Source organism: Schistocerca nitens, chromosome 10 (assembly GCF_023898315.1).
Source record: "Schistocerca nitens isolate TAMUIC-IGC-003100 chromosome 10, iqSchNite1.1, whole genome shotgun sequence".
NCBI classification, from domain to species: Eukaryota; Metazoa; Arthropoda; class Insecta; order Orthoptera; family Acrididae; genus Schistocerca; species Schistocerca nitens.
The window spans coordinates 114,578,872-114,601,507 of NC_064623.1; the positions used below are offsets into that span (position 1 = coordinate 114,578,872).

The window sequence follows — 22,636 nt, forward strand, 5'->3', positions numbered from 1 at the left end:
GAGTCAAGACCAGAAAGACCTTTGCTTCGCAATCTGTGAAGAGCTTTTGGATCACAAAAATGAAAACGAGATGTTCCTTAAGAGAATCTTAACTGGTGATGAGATGTGGGTCTGCAGTTATGATGTTGAGACCGAGGTTCAATCTTCACAATGGATTGGGAAAGGTTCTCCAAAACCAAAAAAAGCTTGTCAGGTCAGGTCAAATGTCAAAGCCATGCTGAGAGTTTTCTTTCACTTTGAAGGATTAGTCCACCAATAATTTGTGCCACAAGGGCAAACTGTTAATCGATGGTACTACTGGGACTTGTTGCGACTCCTGGGAGAAACTTTGCGAATGAAACGGCCTGAAATATGGCGAGACAATTCATGGCTCTTGCATCACGATAACACACCCACATGTCCATCCTTCTTGGTGCATGACTACTGCACAAAAAACCAAATCACTGTGTAGTCTCATCCGCCATACTATCCAGACCTGGCCCCTGTCGACTTTTTTTATTTCAAAAGTTAAAAACCCTGTTGAAAGAACAAAGATTTGCAACGACAGACGAGATTAAAGAAAATTCGTAGACGGCACTTTGCGCAAACCAGCAAGAGGCATACCAAGACTACTTCTGGAAGTGGAAATGGCGTTGGGAGTGGGGTATCAATTTTGGATGAGAGTGTTTCGAAAGAGACCATGCACAATAAGTGAAAGGTAAGAGTAGAAAAAATTTGTGGACAAAGTTCCTGAATTTTTTGAACAGATCTCATAGATTAAACAATTCAGGTACATATTAACAAGCAGGACTGATGTGAACTCTGGCTTCGATGAATGCAGCATTTGTACATATGGTTTTTGTTTCAAAAAAGCTGTAACATGTAAAAAAATAAAATGAACTGGCACAAATACTACAGGCATCCTGCACAGAGAGTGAGCTCACCTGACATCGAGCCAAGTGTGACCTACGCTCAGTTAAGCTGTGTTTCATAATAAGAAATTTGTATGGTAGGCTTCCTATTTCCATAACAACAAAGGCGCAGTAAGGTAGGGATTCATTCTTGAATGTAGGGATTAATATATAGGCAGCTTACCTTTCTGCAGGAATGATTACTTATTTATGTATTTTATTATTGTACAATGGAAAAGCCAGGATGGAATATTGACAATATCATGAAACGGACAGTTACAACTCACCTTATAGCTGAGATGCTGAGTCGCAGATAGGCACAACAAAAAGACTGTCAAATAAAGCCTTCAGCTTCAAAGGCTTCACAGGTAGCTCTGCCTTTGATGGGACACGTGGTGATTGTGACCAGACTGGAGTAGATGGTGGTGGGAGGATGTATGAGCCATGATGCAAGGGGTTGGGAGCAGGAATTGTATAGGTATGGACAAGGATACTGTGGGAGGGATGCGAAGGATAGAGGGTAGGATACACATCCTCCCAGCACTACCTACTCCAGTTCGGTCACACGCATAATCTATCCCATCAAAGGCAAGGTTACCTTTGAAATTAGTCATTTGATCTACAAGCTAAGCTGCAAACACTATGCTGCATCCTACCTGGGCATGACAACCAACAAGCTGTCTGTCCGCATGAATGGTCACCGACAAACTGTGGCCAACAGTTGGACCACTGAATTGCTGAGCACGATGTCCAATGCTATGTTCTTCATTTCAATGACTGCTTCACAACCTGTACCATCTGGATTATTCTCACCAACATCAGGTTTTCTGAACTGCACAGGTGCCCATAACTCTCCTGGCCTCAACCTTTGTTAATCATTGTCCTTTACAGAGCTATCCCCTTCCTTGTTCCCATTCCAGCACTACACAGCCCTCTATTCCACCAACACACTCACTGTCTTTTTACTTCTATCCTCCTCTGCTGCCCCCCCCCCCCCCCCCAACACTTGGCTTACTTCTCCCATCATGTTCTGCTGCTTGCAGTCTGGCCTGGGTGTGCGAGTTGCATTTATGTGTGTGTGTGTGTGTGTGTGTGTGTGTGTGTGTGTGTGTGTGTGTGTGTGTGCGCTGATGAAGGCCTGTTTAGCCAATAGCTTTGCCTTCCAAACCGCACTGCATGCTGTATTTACGAGCCACATTCTATTAACCATCTCTGCTGTACACAACAGTGTCTCATATCCCACATTACTCCTGTCAATATCATTAATCCTAGAACTTCAAATTGATCACTCTAACTGTGTACTCTCACATATTTTCTATACCTTCCTGTGCCACATCCTCACCCCCTTCCCACCTCTTCTCCTCTCTATTCCAGTTCGCATGTAATAACATCACCTAATCTATTCACATCTGCCATCCCCCTTCTTCGCACATACCCACCCATGAACCAGTAACCCACATTACAATAGTTTTACTTATTTTTTTCTTTGATCCTCTAGTGTTTTCACATCGATTTCAGTTGGTTTTTGTCTTTCACAATCGCCTACTCCCTCAGATTTCCCCATACTTCATCGATTTCATCCTTTTCGTGATTTTTTTCCATCTGTTTTGGTGTATTTGTGCAAAATTTTTCGGACATATTTCCATGTTATTAAAATATTTTTACGCATTTTTATCCACCACCATGAATCCTTGCTCCTCCCATCTGCAACAAGATAAAAAGTTCCAGCCAGAACTCAGTCCCACATACTGTTCCTAAATTGTCGTTTGGCTCATGGAACCCCAAAATGGCCTTACCAATCTAATTACCCATCTCTAGCTGCAAACCCTTTCCTGGATCCCATAATAGATATTGAAACTCTTGCCATCCAGGAACTAGAGCAGCATGCAAAACGCCACCTACAAAAACTCTCCACCCTATTCACTTCTTACTCTCACCTTGGACTACCACTATCCACCACCTCTACAACAACCTCCAAACCTCCCCCACATCTCCTCAAAGCTGACAAACCCTGCCTTGCAGACCTACTACATTTATCCCACCCCCAAAAACTCACTCCCACCAACATACTGAATTCTGAACGTAACCAGACCAAAACACAATCATGAACCTTTTCTCCAAAAGCCTTAGCACTGCAGAAGTATCAGCCCTTTCCAAACGCCTCACCTTTTGCCCCACTCCCAAATTCTGTCGTCGTTCTATTCCCAGCCCCTACAGTGGAAACACTTTTTTGCCACCAGCCCTGCCAATCAGACTCATCCAAAGACCAATGCTAAACTCTGCCTAACTCAGTTCACTCCTCCATTCAAACGTGATCTACCCCCACTGCCCCCAGATCATTCGCTATTAACATTCCAGAATTTCTTAACCTGTGTTACCTTGCATCATCATCATCATTCCCCAAATCCCTCACCACGCAAGCTAACCTTACATCCACAGACAGAATTGCAATACACCACATAAAAACTGACCCCGACCTTACAATTCTACCTCCTGACGAAGGCTCCACCAATGCTGTTTTGAACCATAAAGATTAACTTGCAGAAAGACTCCACAAGCTGTCAATTCATCCACCTACAAACCCTGTCACAGTGACTCCATCCCAGAACTCTCCGGAGTCCATCTCTCTCCTCACCCCTCCCACTTCCCATGCTTACACCTTCTACATGCTTCCTAAAGTCCACAAGCCCAACCACCCAGGACATCCCATTTTGGGCAGTTACTGCACCTCCACTGAGAAAATCTCTGCTTTTGTAGACCAACACCTTCATCCTCTTACCAGGAACATGTCCTCCTGTATAAAAGATACCAACCATTTCCTCCACTGACTCTCGACAGCTCGCTTTCCTTTACCACATGGTGCCCTGCTCGTCACCACTGATGCCATCTCCCTTTACACTAACATCCCTATAGCTACTTCTCCTTTGAAGGCAGCACCTACAAACAAATCCAAGGTAAGATATGGGCACCCACATCGCACCATCCTGTGCCAACCTATTCACGGGCCATATAGAGGAATGCTTTCAGACTACCTAAAATTCCAAACCCCTCACCTTGTTCAGATTCACTGATGACATCTCCATGATATACAACAAGGGTGAGGACACCTTATCCACATTTCTCCAGAACCTCAACACCTTCTCCGCTACTCAATTCACCTGCTCCTCCTCATCCAAACAAGCCAATTTTCTCGATGTTGACCTCCACTTCCAAGATTGCTACATCAAACCTACCAACCTCCAGCAATACTTCCACTTTGACCCTTTCCTTATCGAGAAGTCCCTTCCATACAGCCTACCAACCCGTGGCTGTTGCATCTGTAGAGATGAGCAGTCGACATATCCCTAGTGTCTCACGGAGGTCTTCACAGACTATAATTACCCTCCAAATCTTGTACAAAAACAGATCTCCTGTGCCTTATCTCTCCGGTCACCCATCACTTGTTAAAGTCTTAACTGTCTGGCCACGGAGGAGCATTCCCCTCATAACTCAGTACCACCCAGCACTGGAGCAACTGAATTGTGTTTTCCGCCAGGGTTTCGACTAATTCTCGCTGTGCCCCAAAATGAGTAATGTTCTACCCACTATATCTCCAATCCATTCCACAGTGGTATTCCACCACCCACTGAACCTACACACGCCTTCATTTGAAGGCAATGTTACCTTCTGTTCCATTGATGTTGAGTGCGAATCAGCGTAAGACCAATGCAACCAATACGCATTCAGCTTACCAAACAAACAAACAAATTACAACTGAAGCACTGTGTTTTTCCCCAATTTGTTTAATATATTTCTTATTTCCAAATACAGATCATATAAATTTCACATATCTAGATAGTTCATGTACCTGTGAGCTATTGTCATCAAAGGCATCAACTGGCGGCGGTTGGGGTGGTTTGAGCGGCTGCCTTTCCACCACCTCTATTATCTGTACATCCTCAGACGAAGCACCGGAGGACTCGTCATGCGTGGGTGTCCTATGGCCCGCCAGACTTATAGACATGTCAGGACCCAGTACAGCGCGGAGGCGTTCCACACCTGCAGCAGGAGGGACCACTTCCAGGGGCTCGTCTGGAGTGTCGCCAGAAGGTCCGGAGGATCCCCGCTGCCTCTTCACAGGCACATGTGCTGCTGCCGGCGACAGGGACTGTCGTTTGTGGGGAGCTGAGCTGGCGGGAGGCGGTGAGCCTGCTTCTGTTTCCAGGCGCAACTGTCAAAAGAATGCACCAAAGTTTCAAACTGGCATCTTTAACAACATAGTGTAATAAAAAGTTATAAATGTAAGCATGTAACTGGTTTACAAATTGTGCCAACTGGATGAACAAGCAACCAAATCTTAAGAGGTGAATGATATGACAGATCCATGGAAGAAAATACTGACGATGTGAGCAAGCTCTGTGCCCCAAAAAATCTTAGTTTGCAAGCATACCTTGCATACCATGAACAAAAACTCAACAGCTGAAAATGAGTTTTGTAATGGTTTGAATGTGACATACAGGTGTAACAAAAAGGTACGATTGAACTTCCAGGAAACATTCCTCAGACATACAGAAGGAAACATTTTATATTAACATGGGTCTGGAAACATTTTATTTCCGTATCAAGCTCATTTTCTACTTCTCTTCACAAACACATTAGTCGTAGGAAACACACACGAACATAATGCACTAGCATTACATGAAATGTGTTCTTGCATGAAATATTCAAAATACGCTCTGTGTTATGTTTGGTTAGAATTTACAGTAAGGTGTAATTCTTAAGGTGCGTTTACACCTGTGTACCTTGTGGCTAGTTGCTATCTGACTGTGCTTATCCCACACGTAAGTAGAGGCACGTGGGTGTAGGTGCATGCCTCTCCCTCAACATGTGCATGAAATTGATTCCATTCACACCTGTGTTCACACTGGCACCTCTACTTCTATGTGAGGCAAACTACAGCCGCACAGCGACTAGCTGCAAGGCGCACAGATGTAAAAGCAGCTTCACATTCACTGTTCGCATTTGCTGTTCAAGTGGAATGAAGGTGATGGTGATGTATAACTCATTTCACTGCTTGTGTAGACATAAGGCTAGCGTCATTGCTCTACTACCATCAAGGACGTAGCATCCAGCTGTTTAGTCGATGGTGGGTTGGTGCATGTATCTTTGCAATCAGAGGCATTTTGAACATTTCATTTATGAAAGTGTTTCATACTGTGCTGATACATCCTTTTCCTGTGTGTCCTTCACAATTTATGTGATTATGAAGAGAACTAGAAAATGAGCTCTAACATGCAAGAAGAATTTAACAGAGCACAGTCATCCATCTAACTTTTTAAAGTGGAAGTCCATACTTTTTAATACCATTTTCAGTGATGTGGTCCCCCCTGAGAAAAATTCACATTCTTTTAATGGAATTAGCAACTTCACTACTGTCGAGTATTCCTTCCTACTATAATATCCAAAATGTGCCAATGAATAGCACTGGTTTGGAATGAATCATGATTGGTAACTGATGCTGCTGCTTTTTTTTCTTTCCACGAGTACTTAAAAACACAATGCTTTCTCCACCGGAGCTTTGCCCCACACTGTTTATTTCGGTATCTTGCAAGTCCTGAAGTAGCATCCCTTTTCTTGAAACAGTTCTTTGACCTAGTCCTAGAGTCTTTGAGGTACGGTCTAAGATTTTATCAGTAGGAACCGAAGCATACCCATGAACAGAAACACATTCTATTTCTTGCTCATGAAACGCATACTTCCTTCATAGCAATTCCAAAGCCTGACTATTTGATGGCATTCCATATGCAATGGACTGTCACTTGGTGAATAAAGTTGTTTTGATGACATTCTTTAATAAACAGAAACTCCAGTCAAGGCAGTAACACAGCACGACGCAGAAGCAGGCAGTTACACACTAACATATAACAATGTGGTACCATTGATGCTGGAACCAGCTTTTATTGCTGTTCTGTAACTGCTTCAGAAGATGCAGTGCGTCATGTTCCTCACTTGTTTGTCAATCATACAATCAACTTTACAGCGCTTGTGGTGTGAACTTTAAGTGATATGTTTCAGCAGCCCAGTTATAGTCAAAGATTACTGACCTGTGTGTGTGTGTGTGTGTGTGTGTGTGTGTGTGTGTGTGTGTGTGTGTGTGTGTGGAGCTTATGGGTGTTCAATTCCCAGGTTATCAGTGCCCTTATGCATATTAAAAGAAACAGTTGTGGATAAATACACAATGAAAAGGAAACCTATAAAATGACTCTCATTCGCTCACCGCCACCTCCAGTTGATCCACACAATCACTCTGGAGAAGGGTGAAAGGTGCTGGGCATGGGATTAAAACAGAAGTAAAACCACAGAAGAGCTAAAAGAAAGACACAGGGAAATGTGACTAGCTGACCACTTAGAAAAATCAAGGCTGAGCCTATCATCCTGTCAGCAATTTAGAACATCTCTCTAAAATTTTTGGAAACAAGCTGGACAAGTCACAAAATCTTTAAAGTATCACCACATTCATTTGAATGTCACTTAAAATAAAGGCAGAGCTGCCACTTCTCTCTGGTCCAAAAATAAAACACACTTATCTGCATGCCAAAAGCGCCACACATTGGAGGGTCGTCACATCAAAGCAAGAAGCCACACACCAGAGGACTGTGGCCTATGCGAAGAGAAGTAAGGAGGACCTGATCCCATCTTCGTGGCTGAAAGCAAGTACGTCACAGCTGCATTGTAGGCTTTACTAGGTGCAGCTTATTATCAGTCACTTCCAGCCACGTGTTTTCCCATTGACGCACAACTCTGTTCCACAACGGCGAGCATGCAGGTGGAGGGCACACTGAAATAACTGAGGATTACGACATGTCTCCTTGGATGCTATGTCTGCTCTATTGTAGCTCACAATACTCCTGTGCCACGGTACTTAGAAGAAAGACACCTACTTCCCCAGCCATTGTAGTTATTACAGGAGGGTGTCCTGGATATTCTGAACTACTTTACCTGCTGCGTCCAGGTGTTGTAAAGAGTGAAAGGCACTCAAAGAATCAGAACAGACAAGGAATTTAGTATTTGAAGCAATCAGAGAATCTGAACAGACAAGGAATTTATTACCTGAAGCACATCTGATCTGCTCCAGTGCCCACAAGATCCCAAATAATTCTATGAATGCATAGTGTCTGTTCTTTCAGACATGTCCGAGAGGTATGCCAAGATAGTCCACACATTTGCAATAACACTGTGTCCCAGATGGTACAGTGGTTAACGCACCTGTTTAGTAAGCAGGAGATCCTGCTTTCAAATCTCGGTCTGCTACACATTTTCACTTGTCGCCACTGATTCTGCATATTTTCCCTATGCAGCTGACATCAGTAAACTCTTCCCTTCCCTTTCCTTTCCTTTTCTTTCTTTTTTCTCCCATCCACATATAATTTTGCGTCAAGACAGTAAAGTCTCAAGGCAGTTGGACCTTGGGGACATGCTCAGGAAAAACAACAGAGCATCCAATGGAGCCCCCATTTTGACCCATCCATAAAGACAGCTGTAGAGTTGTCGTGCTCAGTTAAAATGTCACAAAATAATGTATTAAAAACATATGCTGGACTGCAAGCTCTCCTGCACTGCACCAAGTTCCTGGGCAGGAGAAATGTAGAAACTTGTGGGGGCAGCACTGATCCTAGGATTTGTCTTAAAAGATAGGTTGAAGAAATGTAAACTTACATTTATCCCATTTGTAAATTTAAATAAGGCTTTTGACATTGCTGATTGGACTACAATCTCTGACATCTGGAAGTAGTGGGGATAAAATACAGGCAGCGAAATCTTATTTACAATCTGTACGGGAACTGCACTGCAGCTACTAGTCAAAAGGCATGATTGGGAAGCAGTAGCTGAAAAGGGACCGAGACGAGGTTGTAGCCTTTACTGGATATTATTCACTCTGTACCTTGAGCAAGCAGAAATAAAAGCAAGTAGAAATTTTGAAAGATAATTAAAGTTAAAAGAGGTTATAAGACAAAAGACATGAACATCAATTACGTTAAAACACATGTAACGGAATTTGGTCAGCTGACACTGAGGAAATTAGAATAAGAAATGAGACATTTAAAGTAGTAGAAGGGTCTTGCTGTCTGCAAGTCAAAACAGAAACTGAAAAGCCTTGAGAAGCTATAAACTTCAGGCTTACAATAGCAATAAAGACTGTTGAAAAAGAGAAATTCGTTCACATCTAATACATAGAAGTAATGTCTGAATTTAATGTTATAACGGAGTTAAACATGGAAATCAACACTACACAGAAGAAGGAAACAGAAGCTTCTGAAAATGGATAAAGTTGAAAATGTGAACTTTGAACGGCAGCTACTTAAAAGAAACTGATGAAACAGGGTCAAAATCATCACAGGTGATTCAATATTGCTGTACACACTATCTACAGTATCACGATTGACAATTTAGAAGTGTGAAGTTGTGAGTGTGTGAAGTCTGCTCCACATCTGCTGACATCTGAGCAGAAGAGTAGCACATACACGCATCCCAGAACTTTGGTAAGGCAGCTGATATGGACGTGGATTGTTTGTCGGACTTCATCGTGGAGGACAAAACGTGCTCCTATGAGGCCATCGGTCAACAAAGAGGAAAGTGGCTGTCACGTGAAGACTGTTGCTTAACCGTGTGAAAATCGCATTTGTCACAGTTTTTGGTTCTTGAAGTATTCGCCGGTCCTGGCCAGTGACATGAAAATTCTATGTGGATGTGATGAGATGCATTCTTGTAAGAATTTTTCATGTCCAACTGTTGCATAGTGATATGCACTGACAATTGCAAAGCTGTAACATAAATTTTAATGGCCAGATGTCCAACAGAATGCATTCTGAAAAGCTGTCATCTGTCAGCTCTGCTGGTCTTTGCAGATTGTTTAAATCACACAGCAACCTGTAAATTAATACAGTCATTTCTCATATACTAACAGTTTCTAAATTTTATATGATTTCTAGAATGACAATAGTTAATTGCTGTATGAGTTTCAGGGCTATAACTTAAAAAAGTTAAGAAATATTCAAAATTACCTACAATCTAAATTTTATAACTTCCCATAAAAAACAATTTCCCAATAGATCAAAATCACTTAACTACAAACCAACACATCAAAATCACTGAAAGACAAACTAAACTCTTCATTGCTAAATAGTACATTAATATGTTTTTTGTTCGTAATAGTCTAAGTTACGTAAATATGTTTTTTTGTTCGTAATAGTCTAAGTTACATAAATTTTTCAGTTTGAAACAGCAATTTTTATTTTCTGTCGGTACCTTGTTAGAGTGAGTAAAGGGATGAATGTGGCTTGTATGTGATGTACGAATCTTGAAATTTGTCAAGCTGTGGAAATACAATTTGCAGACAACCTGCACAATCGACATGAGGGATTCCAGCTGAAAAATTAATCTATGCTACCAGAGGAATTATTGTTCTAATTTTTATCTGCCTGGCATTCCAGTATAAGACATCCAATTTAATACATAACCACATAATTCATAAGTACTGTGGATTTGCTAACTCAGCACTTGCTACATTATATTCTTAAGATGCATAAAGTTTTACCTATGACTGACACTCTTGTTGCTGACAGCATTATGTCTGATGTCTGTGTGCATTTACTCCATAGTATTGGGTGAAGAGGTTTTAATTCAACCAGTTCTTGCCAATATAATTTAGGCATTAAGATAGTACGCAAAAACAAGGCATTTCATAAGCAAGGATAGGAACATAGCAATCAGTTGCAATCCCATTGTTTTTAATTATTATTATTATTGTTTCTTTACTTTCTCAGACTTTTTAGAAGTCTGGTTAAGAATGGAGTGACGCGGACCTTTATCAAGCGTCACTTCCTTTTTGCTGTACGGTACATGTTATATTGCATTTAGGAACTTTCGGGTAATTGAACATGTATCAATAATTACGGATTTCTGTAATTGTATATATATGTTTGGATGTAGCTGTATTGCATTGATGTATTGGTGGATATTGTGTGGTATGACTCCTGTAGTTGATAGTATAATTGGTATGATGTCAACTTTATCCTGATGCCACATGTCTTTGACTTCCTCAGCCAGTTGGATGTATTTTTCAATTTTTTCTCCTGTTTTCTTTTGTATATTTGTTGTATTGGGTATGGATATTTCGATTAATTGTGTTAATTTCTTCTTTTTATTGGTGAGTATGATGTCAGGTTTGTTATGTGGCGTTGTTTTATCTGTTATAATGGTTCTGTTCCAGTATAATTTGTATTCATCATTCTCCAGTACATTTTGTGGTGCATACTTGTATGTAGGAACGTGTTGCTTTATAAGTTTATGTTGTAAGGCAAGCTGTTGATGTATTATTTTTGCGACATTGTCATGTCTTCTGGGGTATTCTGTATTTGCTAGTATTGTACATCCGCTTGTGATGTGATCTACTGTTTCTATTTGTTGTTTACAAAGTCTGCATTTATCTGTTGTGGTATTGGGATCTTTAATAATATGCTTGCTGTAATACCTGGTGTTTATTGTTTGATCCTGTATTGCAATCATGAATCCTTCTGTCTCACTGTATATATTGCCTTTTCTTAGCCATGTGTTGGATGCGTCTTGATCGATGTGTGGCTGTGTTAGATGATACGGGTGCTTGCCATGTAGTGTTTTCTTTTTCCAATTTACTTTCTTCGTATTTGTTGATGTTATGTGATCTAAAGGGTTGTAGAAGTGGTTATGAAGTTGCAGTGGTGTAGCCGATGTATTTATATGAGTGATTGCCTTGTGTATTTTGCTAGTTTCTGCTCGTTCTAGAAAGAATTTTCTTAAATTGTCTACCTGTCCATAGTGTAGGTTTTTTATGTCGATAAATCCCCTTCCTCCTTCCTTTCTGCTTACTGTGAATCTTTGTTGCTGAATGTATGTGATGTATTCTATATTTGTGGCATTGTGATCGTGTAAGTGTATTGAGTGCTTCTAGGTCTGTGTTACTCCATTTCACTACTCCAAATGAGTAGGTCAATATTGGTATGGCATAAGTATTTATAGCTTTTGTCTTGTTTCTTGCTGTCAATTCTGTTTTCAGTATTTTTGTTAGTCTTTGTCTATATTTTTCTTTTAGTTCTTCTTTAATATTTGTATTATCTATTCCTATTTTTTGTCTGTATCCTAGATATTTATAGGCATCCGTTTTTTCCATCGCTTCTATGCAGTCGCTGTGGTTATCCAATATGTAATCTTCTTGTTTAGTGTGTTTTCCCTTGACTATGCTATTTTTCTTACATTTGTCTGTTCCAAAAGCCATACTTATATCATTGCTGAATACTTCTGTTATCTTTAGTAATTGGTTGAGTTGTTGATTTGTTGCTGCCAGTAGTTTTAGATCATCCATGTATAGCAAATGTGTGATTTTGTGTGGGTATGTTCCAGTAATATTGTATCCATAATTTGTATTATTTAGCATGTTGGATAGTGGGTTCAGAGCAAGGCAGAACCAGAAAGGACTTAATGAGTCTCCTTGGTATATTCCACGCTTAATCTGTATTGGCTGTGATGTGATATTATCTGAATTTGTTTGGATATTAAGTGTGGTTTTCCAGTTTTTCATTACTATGTTTAGGAACTGTATCAATTTAGGATCTACTTTGTATATTTCCAATATTTGTAGTAACCATGAGTGGGGTACACTATCAAAAGCTTTTTGGTAATCAATGTATGCGTAGTGTAGAGACCTTTGTTTAGTTTTAGCTTGATATGTCACCTCTGCATCTATTATCAGTTGCTCTTTACATCCTCGTGCTCCTTTGCAGCAGCCTTTTTGTTCTTCATTTATAATTTTGTTCTGTGTTGTATGTGTCATTAATTTCTGTGTAATGACTGAAGTTAATATTTTGTAGATTGTTGGTAGGCATGTTATGGGGCGATATTTAGCTGGGTTTGCTGTGTCTGCTTGATCTTTAGGTTTCAGATAAGTTATTCCATGTGTAAGTGTATCAGGGAATATGTATGGGTCTGCAATGTAACTGTTAAATAATTTAGTTAGATGTGAATGTGTTGAGGTGAACTTCTTTAGCCAGAAATTTGCTATTTTATCATTTCCAGGGGCTTTCCAATTGTGCGTAGAATTAATTGCTCGGGTGACTTCATGTTGCAAAATTATCACTTCAGGCATTTGTGGTATCATCTTGTATGTATCTGTTTCTGCTTGTATCCACCGTGCATGCCTATTATGTTGTACCGGGTTTGACCATATGCTGCTCCAGAAGTGTTCCATGTCTGTTATGTTTTGTGGATTGTCTATTTTTATGTGTGTGTTATCTATTGTTTGGTAAAATTTCTTTTGGTTTGTGTTGAATGTTTGGTTTTGTTTCCTTCTATTTTCACTTTTTTTGTATCTTCTAAGTCGTTTCGCCAAAGCTTGTAATTTTTGCTTCTTTTCATCTAATTGCTCTATTGCTTCTTGTTGTGAGATTTTACCTAAACTTTTTCGTTTTTTGTCTGATATTTCATTTCTTATAAATTGTGTTAACTGTCCGATGTCTTTTCTCAGTTTTTCTATTCTGATCTGTAGCCTGTGTTGCCATGCTGGTTTTGTGGGTTTCTTCTGTGTGTTGGTTGGTTCTGATATCTGCCTAGTGTGTATATTTAGTGTAGTGAGTGCTCCTACATAAACCAGTAGTTGTAACTCTTCCATAGTTGTGTATTCATTTATTTTGTTGTGTATGATTGTGTTGATAGTTTTTATTGTTGTTTCAACTTGTGGGCTATTTGGTGGTCTATGCAAGAATGGTCTAATGTCTGTATTTGTGTCTTTGTATTCTATATATGTCAACTGAAATTTTTCTTCTATATCTAACATGTGTGTCACTTCGTGTTCTATTTGTGCTTGTGCTGGTGGCTGTCTTAAAATTTCATTTTCCTCTGATTGTTTAATTGATGCGTGTTGTTCTTTGTTTGTTTGCTCTGGGATGTTTGAGTCCATTACTGTATTTTCTTCTTCTTCTTCTTCTAATTGCACATTATTTTGTTCCAGTATTTGTTGTACTTGTTGTTTGATGTTTTCTAATTCTGACTGGGGTATCCTGTTATTTTTGATTATTACACGAATCTGATCAGCTAGACGTTGTTCTGTTAAAAATTTTAATTCTGGGTATCTGGTAATAAATGTTGTGTATACTTGTGATCTGTATCCAGTTGTGTTGGTTCCTAGGTTTGTTGCTTGGTAATAACAGAACATGAGGTGTCGATTAACTTCATCTGACCATCTCATCCTCTGTCTTTGTTTTCCTTCTAGGGTGGTAGCAGGAAGCATTATTATTATTATTTCTTTACTTTCTCAGACGTTAAGTCTGGTTGAGAATGGAAATTGACGCGGACCTTGATCAAGCGTCACTTCCTATTAACTGTACGGTATGTGTTATATTGCATTTAGGAACTTTCGGGTAATTGAACATGTATCAATAATTACGGATTTCTGTAGTTGTATATATGTGTTTGGATGTAGCTGTATTGCACTGATGTACTGGTGGATATTGTGTGGTATGACTCCTGTAGTTGATACTATAATTGGTATGATGTCAACTTTATCCTGATGCCACATGTCTTTGACTTCCTCAGCCAGTTGGATGTATTTTTCAATTTTTTCTCCTGTTTTCTTTTGTATATTTGTTGTATTGGGTATGGATATTTCGATTAGTTGTGTTAATTTCTTCTTTTTATTGGTGAGTATGATGTCAGGTTTGTTATGTGGCGTTGTTTTATCTGTTATAATGGTTCTGTTCCAGTATAATTTGTATTCATCATTCTCCAGTACATTTTGTGGTGCATACTTGTATGTAGGAACTTGTTGTTTTATAAGTTTATGTTGTAAGGCAAGCTGTTGATGTATTATTTTTGCGACATTGTCATGTCTTCTGGGGTATTCTGTATTTGCTAGTATTGTACATCCGCTTGTGATGTGATCTACTGTTTCTATTTGTTGTTTACAAAGTCTGCATTTATCTGTTGTGGTATTGGGATCTTTAATAATATGCTTGCTGTAATACCTGGTGTTTATTGTTTGATCCTGTATTGCAATCATGAATCCTTCTGTCTCACTGTATATATTGCCTTTTCTTAGCCATGTGTTGGATGCGTCTTGATCGATGTGTGGCTGTGTTAGATGATACGGGTGCTTGCCATGAAGTGTTTTCTTTTTCCAATTTACTTTCTTCGTATCTGTTGATGTTATGTGGTCTAAAGGGTTGTAGAGGTGGTTATGAAATTGTAGTGGTGTAGCCGATGTATTTATATGAGTGATTGCTTTGTGTATTTTGCTAGTTTCTGCTCGTTCTATAAAGAATTTTCTTAAATTGTCTACCTGTCCATAATGTAGGTTTTTTATATCGATAAATCCCCTTCCTCCTTCCTTTCTGCTTAATGTGAATCTTTCTATTGCTGAATGTATGTGATGTATTCTATATTTGTGGCATTGTGATCGTGTAAGTGTATTGAGTGCTTCTAGGTCTGTGTTACTCCATTTCACTACTCCAAATGAGTAGGTCAATATTGGTATGGCATAAGTATTTATAGCTTTTGTCTTGTTTCTTGCTGTCAATTCTGTTTTCAGTATTTTTGTTAGTCTTTGTCTATATTTTTCTTTTAGTTCTTCTTTAATATTTGTATTATCTATTCCTATTTTTTGTCTGTATCCTAGATATTTATAGGCATCCGTTTTTTCCATCGCTTCTATGCAGTCGCTGTGGTTATCCAATATGTAATCTTCTTGTTTAGTGTGTTTTCCCTTGACTATGCTATTTTTCTTACATTTGTCTGTTCCAAAAGCCATACTTATATCATTGCTGAATACTTCTGTTATCTTTAGTAATTGGTTGAGTTGTTGATTTGTTGCTGCCAGTAGTTTTAGATCATCCATGTATAGCAAATGTGTGATTTTGTGTGGGTATGTTCCAGTAATATTGTATCCATAATTTGTATTATTTAGCATGTTGGATAGTGGGTTCAGAGCAAGGCAGAACCAGAAAGGACTTAATGAGTCTCCTTGGTATATTCCACGCTTAATCTGTATTGGCTGTGATGTGATATTATTTGTATTTGTTTGGATATTAAGTGTGGTTTTCCAATTTTTCATTACTATGTTTAGGAACTGTATCAATTTAGGATCTATTTTGTATATTTCCAATATTTGTAGTAACCATGAGTGGGGTACACTATCAAAAGCTTTTTGGTAATCAATGTATGCGTAGTGTAGCGACCTTTGTTTAGTTTTAGCTTGATATGTCACCTCTGCATCTATTATCAGTTGCTCTTTACATCCTCGTGCTCCTTTGCAACAGCCTTTTTGTTCTTCATTTATGATTTTGTTTTGTGTTGTATGTGTCATTAATTTCTGTTTAATGATTGAAGTTAATATTTTGTATATTGTTGGTAGGCATGTTATGGGGCGATATTTAGCTGGGTTCGCTGTGTCTGCTTGATCTTTAGGTTTCAGATAAGTTATTCCATGTGTAAGTGTATCAGGGAATGTGTGTGGGTCTGCAATGTAACTGTTAAATAATTTAGTTAGATGTGAATGTGTTGAGGTGAACTTCTTTAACCAGAAATTTGCTATTTTATCATTTCCAGTGGCTTTCCAATTGTGAGTAGAATTAATTGCTTGGGTGACTTCATGTTGCAAAATTATCACTTCAGGCATTTGTGGTATTATCTTGTATGTGTCTGTTTCTGTTTGTATCCACCGTGCATGCCTGTTATGTTGTACCGGGTTTGACCATATGTTGCTCCAGAAGTGTTCCATGTCTGTTATGTTTGGTGGATTGTTTATTTTAATGTGTGTGTTATCTATTGTCTGGTAAAATTTCTTTTGGTTTGTGTTGAATGTTTGGTTTTGTTTCCTTCTATTTTCACTTTTTTTGTATCTTCTGAGTCGTTTGGCTAATGCTTGTAATTTCTGCTTCTTTTCGTCTAATTGCTCTGTCGCTTCTTGTTGTGAGATTTTACCTAACCTTTTTCGTTTTTTTTCCGAGATTTCATTTCTTATAAATTGTGTTAGCTGTCCGATGTCTTTTCTGAGTTTTTCTATTCTGATCTGTAGCCTGTGTTGCCATGCTGGTTTTGTGGGTTTCTTCTGTGTGTTGGTTGGTTCTGATCTCTGTCTAGTGTGTATATTTAGTGTAGTGAGTGCTCCTATATAAACCAGTAGTTGTAACTCTTCCATAGTTGTGTTTTCATTTATTTTGTTGTGTATGATTGTGTTGATAGTTTTTATTGTTGTTTCGACTTGTGGGTTATTTGGTGGTCTATGCAAGAATGGTCTTATGTCTGTATTTGTGTCTTTGTATTCTATATATGTTAGCTGAAATTTTTCTTCTATATCTAGCATCTGTGTCACTTCGTGTTCTATTTGTGCTTGTTCTGGTGGCTGTCTTAAGATTTCATTTTCCTCTGATTGTTTAATTGGTGCGTGTTGTTCTTTGTTTGTTTGCTCTGGGATGTTTGAGTCCATTACTGTATTTTCTTCTTCTTCTGATTGCACATTATTTTGTTCCAATATTTGTTGTACTTCTTGTTTGATGTTTTCTAATTCTGACTGGGGTATCCTGTTATTTTTGATTATTACACGGATCTGATCAGCTAGTCGTTGTTCTGTTAAAAATTTTAATTCTGGGTATCTGGTAATAAATGTTGTGTATACTTGTGATCTGTATCCAGTTGTGTTGGTTCCTAGGTTTGTTGCTTGGTAATAACAGAACATGAGGTGTCGATTAACTTCATCTGACCATCTCATCCTCTGCCTTTGTTTTCCTTCTAGGGTGGTTGCAGGAAGCATATCCTGCAAAACACCTCTATTTGGATTTAAATCATTTTCCAGTTGGCTAGCAGTGTCGTTACCATTGTGGGCGGGCATAGGGTTCAAGCGTCGTCCCCGACCATGACGGCGCTTGTCCGAGGCTTCTTTAGTTCTGTCCTGAACCAACTAATCACACTAAAAGGGGGGTTAGCCCTATTAGTGGTTTGTTCTTTTCGTCGCCTTTTACGACTGGCAGAACATACCGGAGGCCTATTCTTTTCCCGGGCCTTATTATTATTCTCGTATGTCCAGATTTATGCTGTAAGTAACTATCTTCAGGGCATCTGAGTAAGTTACAATTCAACAAACTTGCAGCAGTACATGTCACCATACACCTTTACTGGTGTATAGTCAGTTTCCTTCTGCCTATACACCAGTAAAGTACTGCTGTGGGTTTGTTGGATTATAACTCACTCTAATGCATTCATGATGGTTATTTACAGCTGAAATCTGGATGTGCAAGACTAATAAAAAACCAAAGGGATCGCGACTGATCGCTGTGTTCCTCTCCTCCTTACAATAGTCTATGCTTGCTGTGCACGACCGTTACTTATGGTACCAATGTTAGTTAAGCCAGTTCATATTTTGTATTCTTATTTACTTATGTCATGAACACACATTTTCTCATCTATCAAAAACAGACTGAAAACTACACATCACTTTTCTGTAAACAACAACAACAACAACATGAAACTGCCAGTGCAATTGTAAATTCGCCAGATGCCTGTAGCGCGCATTCCACCAACCCCAAACAACCGTCATTTGTGACTTCAGTGGTTGGAGGGTAGGGTGAAGGTTTGTTGTGTTCCCTGAGGAAAGCTGGTTCTCCCTTGGTTCCAGTGACAATCTTCTGTTGGTTGGCACGAGTCCAGTTGAGGGCCTGCAACCAATCCACGTACTGGACCTACACCTGGAGTTATGGTTTGGGGTGCAATTTCTTATGAAGTGAGGAGCACTCTCGTTGTTATTCCACACACCTTGACTGCTAATTTGTACACCTGTCTGGTGGTTCAATCTGTTGTGCTGCCATTCACAAACAGCATCCCAGAGGTATTTTCCAACAGGATAACACTCGACCACATACCACAGTCGTAATCCAACATGCTGTACAGAGTGTAAACATACAGCCTTTGCCTGCTAAATCACAAGATCTGTCTCCAATCAAGCACATACGGGACATCATCGGACGACAACGCCATTGTCATACACAAACAGCGTTAACCTTACCTGTATTGACCAAGTGCAACAGGCATGGAACTCCAGCCCACAAACTGACATCCGGCACCCATACAACATAATGCACACATGTTTGCATTCAACTTTCTAGCAGTTACATCAGTTATTAATGTACCAGCATTTCACATTTACAATGCCTTATGTTGCCCTTACATTACTCTGTGATCTTGCAATGTTCATCACTTAAATATGTTACCTACACAAATGTATTCCCGAAATTTCATCAGTCTACATTAATTATTTTTTGGTGTTATAATTTTTTCCTGTCAGGGTACTTAGACAATATAAATGGTATGAAGTAACAACAGGCACCACTCTGGATTACTCACCTTCTTACTAGGAGAGGTGTCTTCAACAGATTCGACAGAGGACCTAGACGAGCGCGAGAGCTTCCTGGTTATAGGAGTGGTTGTGCGTACGGTTTCTATACTCTCCACATCAGACTCTCTCTTTTTCCTGGTCGATGGTGATTCACCGTCATCGATATCACCCAGTTCTATCACTTTCACAGTAGATTGCTGATTCTGGTTTGCTGGCGGTGGTGATGACAACAAAGAACCAGTGAGTCTCTTCTGTCTTCCCTGAAACAGTTCACTGTGTAGAGCCCAACACACAAAGGTCTTTTGCATCTGTCATAAATGCAGAGGATGGTCGTATAGAAAAGAAGATTTGTGTCTGTTTCCTTTGAGCTACTCTCCCTTCCAAAACTTATCACAAAGGATTTAATCTTCAATTTCTTTCAAACGTTGCAATCAAAATCCTACTAATTTAGACAATTATATACATTTTTTATCTTACTGAAATACTGATACTTTTGAAAACAAAACAATTAAAATATCAGAGGACTTTCAAGCTGCTGAAAAAAATCTGTCACAGACCTTACATACACATGAATTGGCAAAACACTGAAGTCTTGCTTTTGCAACAACAACATTCTGCAATTAACATTGATTCCAGAAGAGTGGTCCACAATGGCTACTTTGAATCTGCTTTAACATACGGATCTTCTGGAGGAATCCACATAATATAAAAAGAATATTAGCATTACAAAAATAATTATTATAAATCTGTATAATGCAAACCCTAGGGATTTATGTTGGCCATTATTTAAAGTTATAAAGTTTTTTAACTATTATCAGTCTAACAAACCGCATATTTTTTAAATTCGAGCATCATACAACAATCCAATTTCAATTTGTTTACAAGACGACAAATAAAGAGAACTTTGAAATTTCTATTTCACAAATTAAAATTTCATTCCCAAACTAAAAAGTTTACAGACAAGAAACCACACAACAAAGTAAACTGGTTAAACTCCCATAATAGCATCTTCAAGTGATCACAGCATTATCTTTGGAGAACAGTGCAAGCATGAACTGCATACACAAGGACTACACGCTGCAGAATCACACTAAACTGGGTCATGCGGCAGTCTGCAGTATTCAGTAATGAATCTAACTTCTGTTTGTCGTAGTAGATGAGCTAGTGAAAGGATATAGCAACACAACTGATTCGGTAATTGTTGAAGCCGAGCTGACTGTTCGCCAATGTGTGGCAACAATGGTAAAGTTTTTCTTTTTTTTTCTTCTTTAAGACAGCATATTTACACCAGTGACTGTAACACTTTCTATAATTCATGATTGAAATTTCAGCCTTAGGCCATTATCAAGTGAAGCTAAAAATACAGAATGTTTTTTAAATTATTTAACAAAATCGTTGTGTATCTTGGTATTTGGCTGATAACACAAAATGAAAAATGCAACTGCGTAATAATTACATGTTATGGCTATTAGGCCATGTTAACCTAAAACGAGCTGACACATTTACATGTCTTTGTCACTACTATTAAATACATTGGTGATGCTGTTACATAGTGTGAGCACACATATCCGTATGTCATAAAACAACATAGTCTGTAGACACTCATGTTCGTTAGCCCATCACTAGTCACATGTGCACTAAACTGCAGCAGCACATTACTGTTTACAGGCTACTGGTAGCCGTTTTCGTGTGTAAACAGATTACAGATATTGTTTTGCTCTGTGTGGAGCACCATTTCCATCCAGTGGCTGTACTAGGAAGCTTAGTGTGTGCCCTCATTGTGCCAATATATCATCTTAGGTAACCCATTTTTTATACATCGTACATAAAACACATGGAGATTGATCACCGTTTTACTTACATAAAGGAATACATCGTTATTCATCATTTTACATACATAAAGTATATACACCGTTATATGCAGGGTGATCCATTGATCGTGACTGGGCCAAATATCTCACGAAATAAGCATCAAACGAAAAAACTACAAAGAACAAAACATGTCTAGCTTGAAGGGTGAAACCAGATGGCGCTATGATTGGCCCGCTAGATGGTGCTGCCATAGGTCAAACGGAATCAACTGTGTGTGTATTTTTTTTATAGGAACCCCCATTTTTTATTACATATTCGTGTAGTGCATCAAGAAATACGAATTTTTTAGCTGGACCACTTTTTTCGCTTTGTGATAGGTGGCGCTGTAATAGTCACAAACAGATGGCTCACAATTTTAGACGAACAGTTGGTAACAGGTAGGTTTTTAAATTAAAATACAGAACGTAGGTACGTTTGAACATTTTATTTCGGTTGTTCCAATGTGATACATGTACCTTTGTGAACTTATAATTTATGAGAACGCATGCTGTTACAGCGTGATTACCTGTAAATACCACATTAATGCAATAAATGCTCAAAATGATGTCCGTCAACCTCAATGCATTTGGCAATACGTGTAACGACATTCCTCTCAACAGCGAGTAGTTCGCCTTCCGTAATGTTTGCACATGCATTGACAATGCGCTGACCCATGTTGCAGGCATTGTCGGTGGATCGCAATAGCAAATACCCTCCAAATTTCCCCACAGAAAGAAACCTGGGGACGTCAGATGCAGTGAACGTGTGGGCCATGGTAAGGTGCTTCGACGACCAATCCACCTGTCATGAAATATGCAATTCAATACGGCTTCAACCGCACGCGAGCTATGTGCCAGACATCCCATCATGTTGGAAGTACATTGCCATTCTGTCATGCAGTGAAACATCTTGTAGTAACATCGGTAGAACATTATGTAGGAAATCAGCATACACTGCACCATTCAGATTGCCATCGATAAAATGGGGGCCAATTATCCTTCCTCCCATAATGCCGCCAAGGTCGCTCATGTTCCACTTGTCGCAGCCATCATGGGTTTTCCGTTGCCCAATAGTGAATATTATGCCGGTTTACATTACTGCTGTTGAAGAATGACGCTTCATTGCTAAATAGAATGCGTGCAAAAAATCTGTCATCGTCTCGTAATTTCTCTTGTGCCCAGTGGCAGAACTGTACACAACGTTCAAAGTCCTTGCCATGCAATTCCTGGTGCATAGAAATACGGTACGAGTGCAATCGATGCTGATGTAGCATTCTCAACACCGACGTTTTTGTGATTCCCGATTCTCGCACAATTTGTCTGCTACTGATGTGCGAATTAGCCGTGACAGCAGCTAAAACACCTACTTGGGCATCATCATTTGTTGCAGGTAGTGGCTGACGTTTCACATGTGGCTGAACACTTCCTGTTTCCTTAAATAACGCAACTATTCAGCGAACGGTCCGGACACTTGGATGATGTCGTCCAGCATACCGAGCAGCATA

At 39.3% G+C, this 22,636-nt stretch overlaps 1 protein-coding gene across 1 annotated transcript in view; it reads right to left on the reverse strand.

Moving 5' to 3' along the window:
* The window catches only part of LOC126209916 (titin-like), a 285,842-nt gene that overhangs the window by 185,024 nt on the left and 78,182 nt on the right, over positions 1-22,636 (reverse strand). Inside the window, exons 7-8 of the mRNA XM_049939036.1 lie at positions 19,290-19,541; positions 4,738-5,100 (exon numbers count right to left, since the gene is read on the reverse strand). Coding sequence (XP_049794993.1) covers positions 4,738-5,100; positions 19,290-19,541 — 615 coding nt within the window. The remainder of the gene's footprint in view (positions 1-4,737; positions 5,101-19,289; positions 19,542-22,636) is intronic.